At 39.1% G+C, this 17,135-nt stretch overlaps 1 protein-coding gene across 3 annotated transcripts; it reads right to left on the reverse strand.

Annotated features, from left to right (window-relative positions):
* Nucleotides 1-380: 380 nt before the first annotated feature.
* LOC132264527 (actin-binding LIM protein 1-like) lies at nt 381-17,107 on the reverse strand. 3 transcript variants are annotated; one of them, XM_059764764.1, is made up of 9 exons: nt 16,376-17,107; nt 5,811-6,121; nt 5,332-5,642; nt 4,036-4,399; nt 3,742-3,804; nt 1,972-2,492; nt 1,324-1,497; nt 855-997; nt 381-657 (listed from the first exon to the last, which is right to left on the reverse strand). In XM_059764764.1, the coding sequence occupies exons 1-9, from the start codon at nt 16,377-16,379 to the stop codon at nt 518-520; spliced, it is 2,031 nt and encodes a 676-aa protein (XP_059620747.1). In that variant the 5' UTR covers nt 16,380-17,107; the 3' UTR covers nt 381-517. The 3 variants fall into 3 exon arrangements, with proteins under 3 accessions (XP_059620747.1, XP_059620746.1, XP_059620748.1); XM_059764763.1 differs by having other exon boundaries at nt 1,324-1,500; XM_059764765.1 differs by lacking the exon at nt 3,742-3,804 and having other exon boundaries at nt 1,324-1,500.
* Nucleotides 17,108-17,135: the final 28 nt, after the last annotated feature.

Raw genomic sequence — 17,135 nt, forward strand, 5'->3', positions numbered from 1 at the left:
GTGAAAGAAAAACAATTCCGAGCATCAGAATAAATTCTTGGAGAAATTGAGGGAAAAATGACGATTACAAAGGAATAAAATGAAGGAAAATACACGAAAAAGCAAAGACAAGTGAAAAAAAATCACAACTGAAGGAGAATCGAACCCGCGATACTTCACGATCTTGTGCTAAATTCTCTTATATGGAATTTCTTCATATCTCTCTAAGTAGACGATTGCGAAGACACAATTTCTAGTTAGTTTTTGAGGGAAAGAATATTTCGAAAAATAGATGGGAATAGAAAGGAATGGATTGTGGAATATTATGGAATTTTTACGAATGGAAACCACTTGAGTAACCCTTGTTAAAAATGGATTCTTTCTTTCTTTCTCTCTTTTCAACAGGAGGACATCAAACAGAGTATCGACACACCACTAGCCATGATTCTAATTCTCTTTCTTTCTCATTAAGATGTTTTTCTTCAATGTGTGTTAGTTTTTTTTCTTCTAAGCCAGTTGTGAAGTGATAGTGAAAAACTCAATCAATCATTTTTTCATTGCCTTTCCAACCAGTGTCTTTTTGACTTACAGAACTGTAACCATTTCGCATTGATGCCGGTAGGGTTGATGTTTTGAAACCATATCCTGGCTTTGGCGGTGATCGATACGAGTGTATCGCTAGAGTTTATCAATTGATATCAAAAACTTTATCGTCTCTCTCTCAATGTTTCTAACTAATTACAAGATATTTTCTAATGTATTTTTCCAGTCAATTTGGCAAATAAAATAAATTATATTATTACGTTAATGTATAATTGAATTGAGAAAATAAGTTTTTGAACAAAATCCACTTGTAAATTCATCTCTCAACTTACCATTGTAACTTGGTGCACTGCCAATTGCACGACCAACTGAGCCACGGTAACTCGTACTTCGATCAAATGTCGTTTCATCATCGTAAAACGGTCGAGGATGATCCAGATTCCTCGATGGTGAAGCACCAACTGGGGATTCATATCTAACACCAGAGAAATACATCAATTAGGAATCAATTCTATGCACAAATTGCTGTAAAAATAATGCAGCAATTCCCAATAAAACTGTTAAAGAACTGTTAACAAGTGCTTTGAAGGATAATTTTTGGTTTATCACGAATTAAAAATGATCTAATCAAACTGTTTTTGTTGTCATTTGCTCCAAATGGCACTAAAATCAATCTCTGAACCTCCAGAAGTTGTTTCAACGCAGCCTTTAAAACTCCCTAACACTGTTTTAGTGAAAATAACAAGGACTGCTTTTCCTTATTCAGGTTTCAGTGGGAATTCATCCAAAAAATCGCATCACCTCAATTTATAGAGTGGCTCTTTGGAAGCTGACGGAGTCCTGGAAGCATTCCTCGGATCCAAGTGCTGCTGCTTCCACTTTGTATGTCTAGCGTGTTCCTTTAGGTCCTTGAGAATCACAGCCCCCATCCCAGAATTCATCTTGGCCAGCTCCTCCTCCTCCTTCTTCAAGCGTCTGCTGAGAGAGAAGAGGAAATTATGTTAGACTTCTAATGCTTCAATCGCTTCAATAACAAAACAATTTTCATTACATAAGACTCGGAAATTTACAAAAACTGACCAAAGTCAGCACTTTCAGCGTGATAAAACCTATGTGAAATCTTATCAAACCACCCAAAGTTATACAGCGTGTGAGATATGAGTCTCTTGATGACCTTTAGAAAAATCATAATGTCGCGAACACTTTTCAAATCCACTCATTGAAGTGTATTTTATTCGATGAGTTAACATTTTCCCAAGTCTTTGTATTTGTGTGTCTTAGAGAAAAAGTCACTCTTTCAAAATGCAAATAAATTGAGCACAAACATCCAATAAATATTCCCTCAGCGCCTACACAAAAGAAATGCCACTCAACGACTCAAAACACCACGCAAAACATGTATTAATTCCACAAATAGCACGGCGAATTCATTGAAAAAACTGCACTCACTCCGCTTTGCTGTTCGCAGCCGCCGTTGCGTCGGTTTCGTCCTCATCATCAGACACCGGAACGCCCTTGTACGAGTCCGAGTAGCGACGCCTTCGCTCCGGGTCTGTGTAAGGATATGGCGGTGCTGGGAAATCATCCCTCTCAATCTTCGGCTTCTCACCCGGCGGTGGCTTCTTGGCGCCCGGATAGTGTGACAACTCAATTGGCTCCTCATTGTTCATTGCTGGACTCTTGGGACGCGGCGTTTCCGTTCTGATGGAATCCACGAGCACCTTCATGGCACTCTTGTTGCGCGAATGAGGCCTGGACGATGGCATACTGATCGTGCCGCCGCTGGCCGAGTGGGGCCGATGGAAGTGCGGCGACACGGGCGTCTTATCGTACGGATCAATGGGCTTCTTGAGATAGTGCGGCTCATCCGTTAAATAGCTGTACGTGTAGATCCGTGAGATATCTTCATACCCATAACCATGTCGACCGTATTCACGCAACATCAGTCCCGGACTTATTGTGCGATGATACTGAAATGAGACAAAATTCACATAAGTATTTGTCTGATAATCTTTTCTGCGAAGAGAAAAACATGCACAGAACATTTAATTATTATCAACAACACAGTAAAACACAACAAACTCAGATCTTATATGATGGTTTCTTCCCTTTGGATTTCTGTTCTTTGGCGCAACAATTTAGGGGAAAATGGGGCGCAGCACTGACTGGAAAATGCTAGTTTATCATTGTGAAGATTAACAATCGTCAACTTTTAAACAAGAGGCAAGTCACAAGGAGATTTTTGAGAAAACTTAATGTTCTCTAATTAAATAATCAATTATTTGAGTAAAATAATCAAAAAATAATTATTTTCCTAAGTAAAATTGAAAAATAATCAATATCTGAATTAAATATAATAAAAAAAAGTTATTATTTTCAATCAGAATATTCTGAATATTCACAATTTTTCAATTATATTCAAATTTTGATTAAATATTCAGGAAATAATCAAAAAATAATCAAAATTTGATCAATAATAACCAATAATCAAAAAAATTATTGATGGGCTTAACTTGCGAGTGACTGTTCTCTTGCTTTTAAAGTTCTGTGAGTGATTTTCCACCGTTTTCTCTTTATCACAACTGTAAAAATCCCATCCAGAATGTTGTTCGCATTCTTTGTTTAATGATCCGCATTGATCATTCTAACGTCAGCACAATCTTCCTTCTTATTGACATTTCTATGTCGCGATAAGAGGATGTGCAGAGCCTCGAATGCTTCTAGTTTTTTATTACCCATGCAGTAATTTGAGTTTGAGGTCAATTCTGGAATTGATTTGATTGACTGACCAAATTCGCCCAAAAGATTCTCCATTGTAAGTCGAATTCCCTATTGAATCAAGTCCTGCCCAATTGGTATCCCTGGAGAACTTAAGGCGCAAATGCCACTGTCATGGCGACCTTCTCCTCCTGATGAGATTCTCGCTGTATTATTTGACACGGAGAAATGCACGATTCAGTCAGTCGTGTCATGATTGCGGAGCAGTGCTTGATTAATAAGCTTGAAGGAGGGAAAATCTTCCGAAACGTTGTAAGAAAATAAATCAAGTGCTTAAGAAAATCGTCAATTCTGTCTTTTGAATCAAATCCAATTCTAGATTAAAGCTATAATATATGAAATAATCGTCGTGATCGACGGAATCCCGTGGTCAGCGCTGCCCCACTTTTCCCTACAGAAGATGACAGAAAGTAAGGAGAAAAAGGCTCTCTTCATACTAACCTTCCTACTCGTGTACGGAGTGTTAAAGAGTGAGCCACTTGGCGTACGTGAACCAATAGAGTACTGAAAGTAAAATAAAGAAAAAAAAACACAACACACAAAAATGCAAAACATATTAAAACATGCTGATAGCAAAATTATAATTAAATTGATAAAATATATTTCTTGGTAAAGAGATAAAATTAAAATTGAAAAACATCATTATAAAATGCCACAACATCGAGAACAAGGAGTAAAAACTGATAAAAGATTCTCTGTCTTTCTAGCTTAACAAACTAACGATATTTTCCTTACCTGCAATTCACTCATTGCACTTGTGCTCATCCGATCACACTCCGTGTCAGTGAAGTGACCATTTGTGCCGTTGAGAACAGTTCCTACGTCAGCTCCTGGACCAGGACCGCAGCGCGGATGCCAAATGGCGCTGCCCTGCAAGTACATCTCCTCGCCATCCCCAAACGGATCGCCACACTTTGTGCACCTGGCGCACGTGGGATGGAAGTGATGATTGTCTCCGGCCTGCAACACTTTGCCACTGATGTAGCGATTGCAGTAGGCACACTTGACGCCGAAAGACTTCTGATAGCACTTCTCGCAGTACGGCACCGAATCCTTGCCCATGTACTCCCCATTTAGCACTGCGCTGCAACTTTTACACCTGCCAAGGGAGAAACGCCAAGAGATTCATTAGAACATGAGGGAGATTTCTGGGTCAAAATACACACATTCAATCATCGTGTTTGCTCTGTTGTTGCTAAAGCAGCCTCTCTTCTCAAATGGTATTTATCATTCAAATTCCATCGCAATAAATAATAAATTCAATTATTAGCAAAGTCAATAGAGTGAAAAGAGGCCCGAATGAATGGAGAGAGAGAGTCTATAGAACCAAGATACAGGAGTAAAACAACAGAAAGTTTACCGAAATAGACATGAAAGAGAACAAACTGATAAAGGAGGCAATTTCTTCTCCAAACACTGAATAAATACTGAATCACACACACACTGTTCAGCCAAACTCATGTGCGAAATTCGTAATTAGCAGAGTTTCAGCACAGAATTCCAGACTTTAATCGACGGGTGAATTAAATCGACACTTATTGATACAAATTGCCTCTTTTAAATACAGTTTTAGAGAAAAATTAGCCAAAATCAACAGTCTAAGGACTAATTAGTCCAAATCAGTTCTGTTTTCTCACAAAAATTTTATTAAAAAATAAGAAAATCCCATGCGATTCGTATCGATAAGTGTCGATAAATGTCGATAACTTGAAAAACTCTTGATATGTTCTGTTACTAAAGAAATTTAAAGAGTTTTAGACTTTCAATGAGACTAATATTTGATGCATTTTTAATTTTTTAAGTATGAAAAATTGAATTTTTACAATTTATTTGAATAAAATGTACTCAAAGATTATTTAAAATCGACTTTTGGTAACAAATATCTTCAATTTGTCTATTAACTTTGCCATATTTCAGTGAAAATTCCAATAAAATCAATTGGAAAATTCACATTAAGACTTTAATGAACGCAATTTTACAGTTTCACACAAGAAAGAAGAAGCACAGAGTCTTCTTCCATTATTTCCTCACCTGAAGCACCACACGTGCCACTGGCGATCGAGAGCAATGAGCGCCTGGCCCTCCTTCAGCTGATCCCCACAGCCGGCGCACTCATTGGGATCGTACTCCGTGGAGTTGTTCACGCGCCGCGGAACTTCCTGCTGCTGACTGGCCGCGGTGGCGCGCGTGGGGCTCATGGTGATCTCCCTGGCCGCGGCGGATGGCTGTGGTGATTGCGGCTTCTGCGACTCGGCGCGCGATTGATGAGTGGCAGTGACTTTGCTGGACGCCGGATTGGACACGCACGTCTCGCAGAGCACCTCCTTTCCCGTGTTCGTCACCTTTCGGACAATCAGCCGTGAGTAAAAGCAGGGAAAGAGAGACAATTTTTGCATAAAAAGTAACTTCATTCCATGAAAGAAATAGCCAAAAAGCAGAACAAATTGCGTGAAATTTTGCACAAATTCTTGGAATGAACAGACTCTTGAATTTAAAGAGGATTTAGTCACCTTGCTGCCGGACTGGAAGGACTTTTTACAGCCGCTGCACACGAAGCACTTCTGATGATATGTCTTGCCCATCGTGGACACCACCTCGCCCTCCACGTACTGTCCGCAGGCGGCGCACTTGGTGCCGTAGAGCTTCTGGTAGTCTAGCGTGCAGAAGTACGCGCCATCCTTGGAGAAGAAGCCGCCAGTGGCCAGACTCTTGCTACATGTTGTGCACTGGAAGCACGTCTTGTGGAAATACTTGTCCGTCACTCGCAACACCTCACCGGAGCACTTCTTTTGGCATTTGGCGCAGTAAATCTTTGTCTTCCCTGCAAAGCACAATCGTAAGCAAAAATCCATCGTAAGATTATATTGTTGGGAATTATTAATTAAACTCCAGCAAAACACGCAATTTTGGAGAGATTAAAAACCCCCTCACGAAACCACACTTTAAATGGTAGACTTTAAAAAAAACCTCCTAATTTTCATCTCAACACAGGGTGAGCAAGAAAATTATGAGAATATTTCCACAGTTAATAAAAAAACATCTCCCAAAATGTATTTTTGCCCAATCAAAACATACAAAAAGGAATTTGAAAAGGTGATTTTGCTGAAGATGAAGAACAACAGAGCAAATTACTCAGAAAACACCCAAAAGAACACTCAATTTGCCTCCCAAAAGACATAAAAATTCATACACTTCGCATTGCTGACGAGCCAAAATACACACAATAGAAGAAATTCGGTCAAATTCCTTGACATTTTCTCATATATCTTCGCCATTGTCTTCTTCTCTTTCGCTCTGCCTATGTTCAAATGCCTTTATTTTCTCCAGTCGAGGCGCGCTTCGTCATATTATTGTTTATTATGTTAAATAAAGAAGGTCAAGAGTCAATAAAACTATTTCATTTTGATTGTGACTCCTTGTTAATTCAATACGAAAATACAGAGATAATGAAATTTGAATTGGAATTTCTCATTTGCATTCAATCAACAATCATTCAAATGGTCACTCGTTCAATTTTTCTCTCTCTCTCTCGCGTAATTGAGAGAAAAACTCTCTTTCACTGATTCGTGATCTCATTAAAAATCACGTCTTTTCCTTTGCGCACTGTTCTTTCTCTCTTTGGTAAATGTCTTCTAAAGAACCGTCCAAGAGGCGCGAGAGAAAATAAACAAGAAAAGCAATTGCAAGAAGATTTACTCGAAGAAATTCCTTCACCATTAAACCCGAAGAGAGAAACGTGTTGTCTTATTGGTTTAAAGGACAAATAAACAATTATTATTATCATCGAATATCTCGATCGACATTAATATTATTTGAATATAACTCAAGGCGACTCGTGTAATTTGCAATTTCCTCAGAATCCAACACATTCCCACAGCGTGTTTGATCCATTTAGTGACCTCTTCTTCTTCCTCGCCATCGACATTGGGTTCCAGCCTTTATTTACAATCCCAGCCTGAAATGCGAGAAGAGCGCGAGATATAAAGTGCGCTCGATGTTGGCGAATGCGGAAATGAACACAAGACGCCTCAATGTCTGACTAGGAATCGATCCGTCCACTAACAAATTCGCCCTCTTCACCCCCTTTCCACCCCTCCGGCACGAACGCTCTCCATCTCCCTCTCTCCCCAGTGTCCAATATATTTTCTCGCATTCCAGCCACCTTTTCCCGCCGCACCTCCGCGACCGGGCGCAATAAAATATCGTGCAACAAATCCAGCAATGTGTGAAGGGCAGTGAGACAATGTTAAAAGCCTCTCTCTCTCTCTCTTCAGCGCCGTTTGCGTACAATCCTCATGCAAAAGAACACGCCAGTTGAGAATGGGAATTGTTAGGGAAAGAATACAGAAAAACAGCCATTGATCCAGACAAGAGTGAAGGAAATATTCTAGAGAACAGAAACTCCAACTTCAGAACATTGACATTGAAAGCTTTTTATTCAAAAATCAAGAAATCGAGCAACAGTAGACAAATTTTCATGAATTGTAGCGTAAAAACCATGGAAAGCTATCGTCAATGGGCGGAGCGTGCGAGTGGGCGGAGTTTCTGAACAATTTATCACTGCTTTATTGGTTAATTTGACCACTGAATTGACTTTCAATGAAGATTTTGACATCTCATGGTTTGTTATTTGTTTATTTATGACTAAAATTAACGTTCTTCTCTCGCAATTACATTATTTTTCCATGTTTTATTGACATAAAACATAAGCATAGCGATAATTGGTGACTTTTATGAGGTGTTTAAACACTTCTTCAAATCTAATTTGGCTCATATTATGTAAATTATCTGACTTTTAGTTAAATTTTCATGTAAATTTCTTCAACATTTGACTCAACAGATTCTCCAGATCATCCCCGCTCTCCCCTTAATATCATTCACAATCGCACAACTTGTTAAGTGTGTCTTTGGCTCTTTTTTTGCAAATTAGACAAACAATAACCCTTTTTCTCTCTCTCTCTCTCTCTCTCTCTCTCTCTCTCTCCAACTTTAATTGTTCTCTCGCGTCAAACACTTCTCCAAGAGACACACAAAAAACACACATGAGAAAACCTCAAACAAGAGGGGAAACCGAACAGTGGAACTTATGCACAATTGAACTCGGGAAGTGTGCAAAAAAGTTTGCGCAATTACAGCTATTCTATTGAGAGAGAGAGAGAGAAAATAACACAGCGCAAGCATGGAGAATATTCTGGAGAGTTTCTTTGAAGATTAAGTAATTTGCGTGATCTCTGCAGAATATTTACTTCTTCGCTAGAAATGCCATATAAGGAAAAAGAGACTGTCTTAATAGGAATTCCACGTCTTTTTCCCGCATTCTTTGTCGATAGAATTTGAGAAATCGCTCAAAAATATCTTCAGCAAAATCAACCACAGTTGATTCTCACATAATCAACTTGTTCTTGTAATTTCCTGAGACAAAAAGATCATAGAGCTCGTTAAGTTCCGAAATAACTGCCTTTCAGGTGAAATTGCAAAGACAGAAAATGAGAAGAGGAAGTTGAAAACATCCGAATGGCAAACAAGAAAATATATATAGTGGAAAGAGACAATTGAATTGGAACCACACATTGCATCAAATGCCCTTCTTCCCAAGTTCCCTCAACTGCGACCAAGAAGTCAAAGACACTTACGATATGTGCTAAAGCCAACAGAGTGAGAGAGAGAGAAGAATTTCGAGGCATCATCATGATCACAAGTCTCATTGAAACAATACGAGAGATTGTTGAATTCTATTAACACACAGTCGCTATTGCACACAATCAGGCCTCTTTAACATCCACCCAACGAGAGAGAGTAACGCGCGGCGTTCCATCCATCCATCCAACTGGACTGCGCGCTAATTTGAACTGACGACTCTCGAGGTCAATTATGAACATCCTGTGTTTAGATCAAACCCAGCCCACAGACAATTTCCATCGATCGAGCAACTCTCCTCGCTCTGCCTCTTTCTCGCTCTTCGATTTTCCATCATTCTCCGCGCGACAGGCTGCCAAAATCAAATAGCCACACTGTGTCGGAAAAGCCTCAAGCACAGAGTCTGCTTGTGATTCCCGAAGGGGTTGCTAATTGTAGATCTTGAGTGACACAGAAACCAATGATAATGAGTGACTCAAGTGAGGAAGAAGAGATCCTTCAGCTGTAAATTGTGTGCAGAAGGCAAAAACTGCTGATTTACTAAAGAAAAACTGCCAATTCTTGAGCAACTACTGGATTTTTTTGTACTCTTTTAAGACATTAAAGCCAAGATTTTCGTATGAGCAAAAATCTGTGAAGCTCTTCCACTTCTTCAAACGTTTTCAAAGTAAAACCCTAAATATCCGATTGAAGATTAGGATTAAAGATCTGTTTCTTGTTCTCTAGAACAACCGCGTTTTGACACTGCATTTTCAATATTCGCAACCCCTTTTGTGTATGTTCCCAAGGTGTCGATGAAGCCGCCAAACGTTAGAGGAAAAACGAGAACCACTCGAGAATTTCCCCCCCCACTTGTGTGTGTGTGTGTTTAGGCCTGATAAGAAATTACCCACAAAAGTACAAGATAATAAATGTGTATTTAATTTATCATAGACCGCGAAAAAAATTACAATTTTTGTCGCTCATTAAGATATGTTTTCCTCCTTCACCAAAAGCCACTGCCGAAGCGCGATAAAGCGCACGATTTACTCGCTTAAACACACAGTCAAATTTTTAATACTTTTTGTGGTTTTTGATTTGACCGTTTGGGCGTCATTTTGATGATTTCCCCTGAGAAACACACACACAAGACGTGATGAAGAAGAATGAACTGAGGAAAGGCACTTTGGCGACAAATTTACGATGTTTATTTTCCTCCTACGTGCCCTGCTCGCCACGGTATTTCACCAATTTTTCATTCTCCGCCATCATTCAGCATTTAAATAAACAAACAGAGAAAGGTTGAAGCACTTGAATTGCCAAAGAAGGCTCGAGCTGTGATTGATTTCTTGACAACCTCAACTCGTCTCTTCTTCACTTCAATTTCCTTACAGTCAATAAATTTGAATGTCAATTAAAAGCGGATTTTTTCACCATCATCATCGTCGTCGACAGTCTGGCAAACGTGATTCGAAGGCATTATTAACCTTTTCATCATAGAAGAAAAGTGTTCTCAGACCATTGAAAAGGTCAAAAGCACAGGATCAATTTTGCGAGTAGAATAAACGAGTGTGCAAAACAGTCAAGAAAGCCGCTAAAGTGTGAACATCGAGTTAAATTACAAACTTTTCTGTGTCTTGAGTGTGTACAGAAAAGAAAAGAAAAGAGCATAACAATTATAATTTAAAATTGCTTCCACAAATCGAGCGCGCGCGCGGCTCTTTTAGCACCGCAACAGTTTCTCACTCAATTTCTTACTCCATCAACGTCGTCGCTAAGACAAGACAAGAAAAAGCGCCCCTCAGATTGGTGTCTGAATAATTTTTATATCTTCACTTTTCCTTGCGCGCCTTGTTTTATATCCCAACACAATCTGACCAGAGTATGGATTTGACCCACAATCTCTTCAGCGACACAAACACAAGAGCAACATAAGCGCAAAAGTAAGAGTTTTTCGACTCGTCAACATTATGCAAATGACTTTTGGTCATAATCTTGGTCAATTCACATTCGTGATACAGTGCTATGATGTTATAACTCGCATGAGATCATCAGCATCACTTGAATATCTCGTTCTGTTTTTATATTCACTGTTTCTCTCTCTTTATATTCAGTCACTGGGGTATTATGTCTCGAAGTTAATTAATTGGAAACCGCATCGTGTCAAGATGATTCTTAATTTATTCTCCAACGACAAAATGCCACTCAGAATATATTTTCTTACTCTATCAAATTCTCCGTTACATTTTCCTTCACCTCTTCTCTCTTCGCAAAACCCCGCAAAATGTCTCAATTTTAACCACAAAATTGTGTAATTCCCAAGCAAATTCATGAAAGACAGATAAAACAACTTCAATTCCTTAAGGATTTCAGTTGACAGGCAATTTGTCCAAAAATCCACTACACAAACTTCCATAATAATTCCAGCCAGTGACTAATTCATGCCAACAAAAATAGTTCGTCGTCAGTGAAATCGACCAACAAAGTGTGTGTAAATCAATTGAGAAGAGTTGAATTAAAACCGCACACACCGTCAGTCTCTTTTTTCCCTCTTCCAACACTCCATTCTTTCGCATTTTATTCATTTTCTCTCACATCCATCCATTGAAAATGCCATCGCTCAACCTCTTTTCCGCCATCAAACACCGCATCCCAAAGAGAAGCAGAAAAAGCCGCGCGAGATGAAAAATAATCTATATTTTTGACATATTTACAGCTAAAACCCCAAAAACAAGAACATATCTCGTGCGTCTCACGCCTATTTTACACCCCCCAATTTGGCCTGTGTTTCGCCACATAAAATGCGTGCCCAATTAAACTCACTCTCTGTGTGTGATTTATTCTCCGTGAAAGTGATTTCCATGCCCAAACTAGGCATTGCGTAAAAATATATTTGCGCAAAAAATGCAAGCGAAATAGTCGTGAAAACATATCGATTTTGCTCTCTTTTCTCTCACTCTCTCTGCACCGCACCCATTTAATATTGTTAGTTTTATATTTGTGAAATTGGCATTTATCATTAAATGGAAAAAGAGAACAAGAACTTCATTTCATTTCATTATCCATCATAAAGAAATATTACTATTGCTTGTGATGCTAAAATTAAACTTCTGTTGATGATTTCATGAGATTATTTCATATCTATAAATCAGGTAGAAATTTTTCAAAAACATTTCTTTCTCATTAGGAAGAATCTTATTTCTCTCCAAAGTGATTAACTTTACATTCTTCACATTGCTCAAGTAAATGTATCAATTCTAGCTTAAACTGAGGAATGTTACAGATGTGTTATAGCTGTTAAAATAGTCTTTGGATTTCTGAATCATACATCAAAGGCTTCAAATGGCGATTGTGTTAACAATCTCACCACTTGTGTTAAAAAATTAACCAAAAGTGTTATTTGCTATTCTGATTTTTGACTGAATGTGTTATTTTTAAACAGTCTACAAGCAATATTTGCAGTAAATTGTTTTTATCGAGGATTTTCTCCATTTCTTAGAAAATTTCACAATTTTCCTTCTTTTAAACAATGTTCAATCGCCCAAAACTCATTCCTCAGTTTAACATTCCTCAGTTTCAGTGGGAATTGATCCAAAAATCCTCCGAAAAACACCCGTCAATCGAGACTCAACTGTTCGTTCTGAATGGTTAAAAATCACTCAGTAAAATGCACATTATGGCTCTTGTATTTTGTGTACGTGCATAAGAGAGTCTCTCCGTCAAATAATAATAAATTCTGTGTGTGAACACAAAAAAATGCCACGGAGGGAAAGCTCTTCTGTGTTTTTCATATATTGTACACAAAAAAAAGAGACCCGTAACCACAATCATTATGACGACGTGAGGTGGGAATACAGAAATAGAATTTTCTTCTCTCTCTCTCTCTGTCTCTTGGCTTGTAAATCTCCACAAATCTCCTTGCACAGCTTCTTGCTTCTCCAACTTCATCTTCCGGAATTAATTGATTACGGCGACACAGGATGAATGAAAAAAAAGACAACAATTTATGCTAAAACTTCACCATAATTCCCAACTTGCGCAACACAGAAAGAGTTTGTCGACATTTTGTGCGGTTTTTTTTTCTCCTGAGACCAAGAAATGCAAGAAGATGAGCGAATTGGGTGAGGAATTTAGGATGTCATTCTGTATATCTGTGTTGTAAATTCACCACCCACATGACCTCCGGTCGCACGCACACGAATTTCCTATCTATTTGAGGGCGATTTCAGCAGCAACACTCGCGTGGCATTCGAAGAGACAACACACATTCAGCGCGGGTTTATCATGCTCAGAAAGCAGCCGAACATGAGCAATGATGTAATAGCTTAAACATCTCCATCGCGTCACGGTCAGTCGTCGTCACGGCGTTTCGTGTGCGGGAAAAACAGAAATTCAATTGAACACATATTCCTGAGTGAAAATCTCTGGCCGCCCAGGAGGGAAAATATGTGCCCGAAAACACACTTGAGATTTCTCTTCAAATTCTCCAATTTGTCCAATTATTTTCTACACTTTAATAGAGTTTTCCTCCTTTTAAAAAACCCCCCAACAATAAGTCAGTGAACTTCCTTAATGTTGAGCTGAAATACTTGATGTTCTCTGGATTGAATAAATATCTCAAAACCGTACAGGTTAAAATAAAATCACGAAAGACGGATTATTCAATGGAGAAAAGATGATTAAACAGTCATTTATCAAGAGCAATAATTGGAAACATGAAATTCATTGCGTTAATTTTAATCAACATTCTTTTTTCCACCATTCGCACGACAGAGAGTGAAAAATTCATCTCTCACAGAATTCACACAACATGTGATTAATTTTCATCCACACATTGCAAGTTGTGTGCTTGAAGAAGTATTAAGAAGATTTTGACGTGATCAAAAACTTCAAGGTTGAAACGTGTGTCATCTAAAATTATATTTTCCTAATACACAAATAAGAAGTGAAGTGAAGGAGAAAAAGAAAAACATTCGACACCATTTATTGTGCTGAGAATGAAAATGCAAATGAGAGCTTTTGGGTGCATTTTCTCCGCACTTTGTGACCCTCAAAGCTTAAAACATTACACATTTCGATCAAATTGTGCCACTTTTTGCATAAACATGCCAAAATTCTCATTCTCACACATCATCAAATTAATTTGTCAGTGAATTAAAATCAATTATCGACATTGATTTGCAATTAAACGATCAGAGATTTGCGGTTTGACAGCCTTCCACGGTGTTAATATTGCATGAACTTCGTGAAAATCACACCGATTAAAGGCACTTCGACACCTTCGATCGCAAAACCAACATTAAGAAAGCGTCTGAGATGCTAAATCTATCGAAGTTCTAATTTCAAACTCAATCTAGACGACTTCGGGACGCATTCCCAGTCAAACTGTATGATGTGTGACGTTAAAACATGTGTTAGGATCTTTGCAAATGGAATTGCCAAAAAAGCTGCAAAATCGACCATTTTCCGCTGAAAAACTACTACGAAAGGTTATGTTTTATTAACACCCTCTGGCGGTACAATTTTCACATGAATGAAACATAAATAACATGTGTTACATGGAATATTTGATCAATTATCTCTGAAACTGAGAAATGTTTAACATTCTACATGAATAGGGATAAAGAGAAATTTGCCAAAATTCATAAAATTCAAATTAATATTTAGTTAATCCGTGATAATAAGAATTTAAGGCAAAAATAAATCATGATTGAATCATCTTTGCAAGTTATTCTGTAGCATTCGATCTGTCAATCTACTTTTGACACATTAAAAGAACTTCTGGAGATCTTTTTAAAATAATACAATTACGGAATTTACACGTCGTTCTAAAATAGGGCTATTTTTGCATAATTCCCTGATTTATTCTCTTGTATTGGTGTCAGAAGTGGAATCACGATTAATGATAGAGAGAAAATAATAATATTTTGCACAGAATTAATGTTTAAAACATACTTTAAACCGATTTCTACCGTAGTAAAAGGCGTTTAAAATTGCCTTTCACGTGTGTGAACCAGTATACTAAAGACTTTTTATAACACATATAACACATCTCTCAGTTTTAGTGAAAATTGATCCAGAATTGTGACTGAGAACTGAGTCCTTGTGAATCGCCGGTCACTTTTCTCTCATCAGCAGAACTTACGAGCCGTCCAATTACCGACACTCCTTCACAGCTGTCCACTTGCGTGGGAGTCGTAAAGACCGAATTACAGTGTGAAATTCCACCCTGAACGAACCTTTCGAGACAAATTGTCTTTCCCCGCCGCGCCGCTATCAATTCAATCACCCTCGTATCGGGGCTAAAATTAAAGTCTCTCCTCAGCTCGTGGATTTTCAACAAACTTGACTTGTCCGTGTGGTGTGCTTATTAGGACAATGTCTTTATCGTTTTCACCGCAACGTCTTATCGCACTGGTTTTTTTTCTTCTTCCACACTTTCAACGCTGTTTCACTGCACAATTTTTCTTCTCTCGCGCGCCTCACAAGCACAATTAAAATGGGGAGAGAAAAAAATCGCGATGAAGAAAGCGAGTGGCTTTTCTTGGTGCACTTGCGGATGGGTGAGAAAATGAATCATCATCTCAGGGATTTGGTGTCTTCAAGGTCCCTTCGAGGAGGTTTTCTTGTGCGCATGAATGAACGACGCTTGACAGTCTGCAATCGCCAGTCGCAGAGGCTTTTCTCCTGTGCCAGGACAATGAGGAATGTGAAGTTGCACGCGATCAGCACTCATTTTCCGGCGAGAACAGAAAGCCGGGAAGGCTTTTGATGCGTCTCGAGGAGGAAAAACACACCCATTTCCTAGCCCATTCATAGACACAGAGAGAGAGAGAGAGACACTCAAGTGGAGCCCAATTTCACTTTCTCACGCCAGAGAGTCTTTGTGGCGCAGAGGCGGCATTTGGGGCTCTCTCGGGCGCCCCCAAGTCCACACAGTCTCGCCAGGCGTCCGACAGTGTTGGATTTTTGATGGAAAATTATGTAATGAAGCGAAATCGCGAAGGAGTGCTTGGAGAGCTCTAAAAGCGAGTCAATGTCACTTCGGCGGTGTGTGTGAGAAAATTCTCCAATCCGACTGCATTTTCTTTTCTAATTCATTAGCATTTATACGCAAATTTAGCGAATAAACACCGTCTCAGGCGCGCGTTCGTGGCAAGAAGAAAAGGCAGCAAATTTGTGTGTGGAAACACACACAAAATGTCAGGAGGAAAAATCAATGGAGGAAATTCTCCTGGCGCGCCCCATTTTCACCCCCGGGGATTCCCCAGCAAATCCTCCTCACTCAGTTGCATTCTTAACTTGTGAAACTACACAGAAAGTCTGTGTGTGAAATTCTGTGTGTGAGAAAAACTCCCGGCCCGGCATTGTTTCGCCGTTTTTCACACCAGAAGAGAGAAGAGAAGAAAAAAAAACCCGAAGATGGCACACGAAATTCCCATTCGGGGCGCGGACTCACCCATTTCGGAAAATTCTCAGCGACTTTTCTCCACCACGCAGACAGGAAAATGTCACACTTTAGCACTCAGTAACACCACTGGCGGACGCAGAAGACAGGTATCACTAGGATATCAGTTGAAAGGACACATTTCCACGCGAAAAAGAGACACTTTTCCTCGCAGACAAACCGCGAACGACTGGAGATCGACTTTTCTTTTCTTCTTCTTCTTCTCCACCGCCGCAGCTGTCAGCCGAGCGACAGTGGCGACGCCAGGTGTGTGGGATCGACAGCGCGGAAACCGCCTCTCTTCCGAAAATTCACCACTTTTTTTGAGGTTTGCGCTGGATTAATTCCAGGAGGCTCAGAAATTAAGCAAGAAAAACCGAAAATTACAAAATTAGGTAAGAAAAAGATGGTCTTATCAAATCCTCCCTCAACATTCCGCAGTGTTTGACCGATTTTAGTAGGCCAAAGCCATCATTTGTCTGTGATGCAATGAAAAACGCCGCCATATTGAATTAACGCGAAAGACGCGAAGCGTGTGATCAAAAGTGTGCAAAAGAAACTCATAATTGAGAAGAAACATCCCTGCTTTTTCCATAGTTACTTTATTGATTTCAATTTTTCAATGATTTTCTCTCATTCTCAGCATATTTCTCTTTCACTTGATTTTCTTTTAACAGCCCACAATAACATTGTTTTTTTATGATCTTCTCTTTCTCTCCATTTCATTCCTCAAATATTCGCTTTGTACTGTTTCACATTTTTCCTTTTTTTA

This window comes from Phlebotomus argentipes, unplaced genomic scaffold (assembly GCF_947086385.1).
Source record: "Phlebotomus argentipes unplaced genomic scaffold, Phlebotomus argentipes genome assembly contig_27, whole genome shotgun sequence".
Classification (NCBI taxonomy): domain Eukaryota; kingdom Metazoa; phylum Arthropoda; class Insecta; order Diptera; family Psychodidae; genus Phlebotomus; species Phlebotomus argentipes.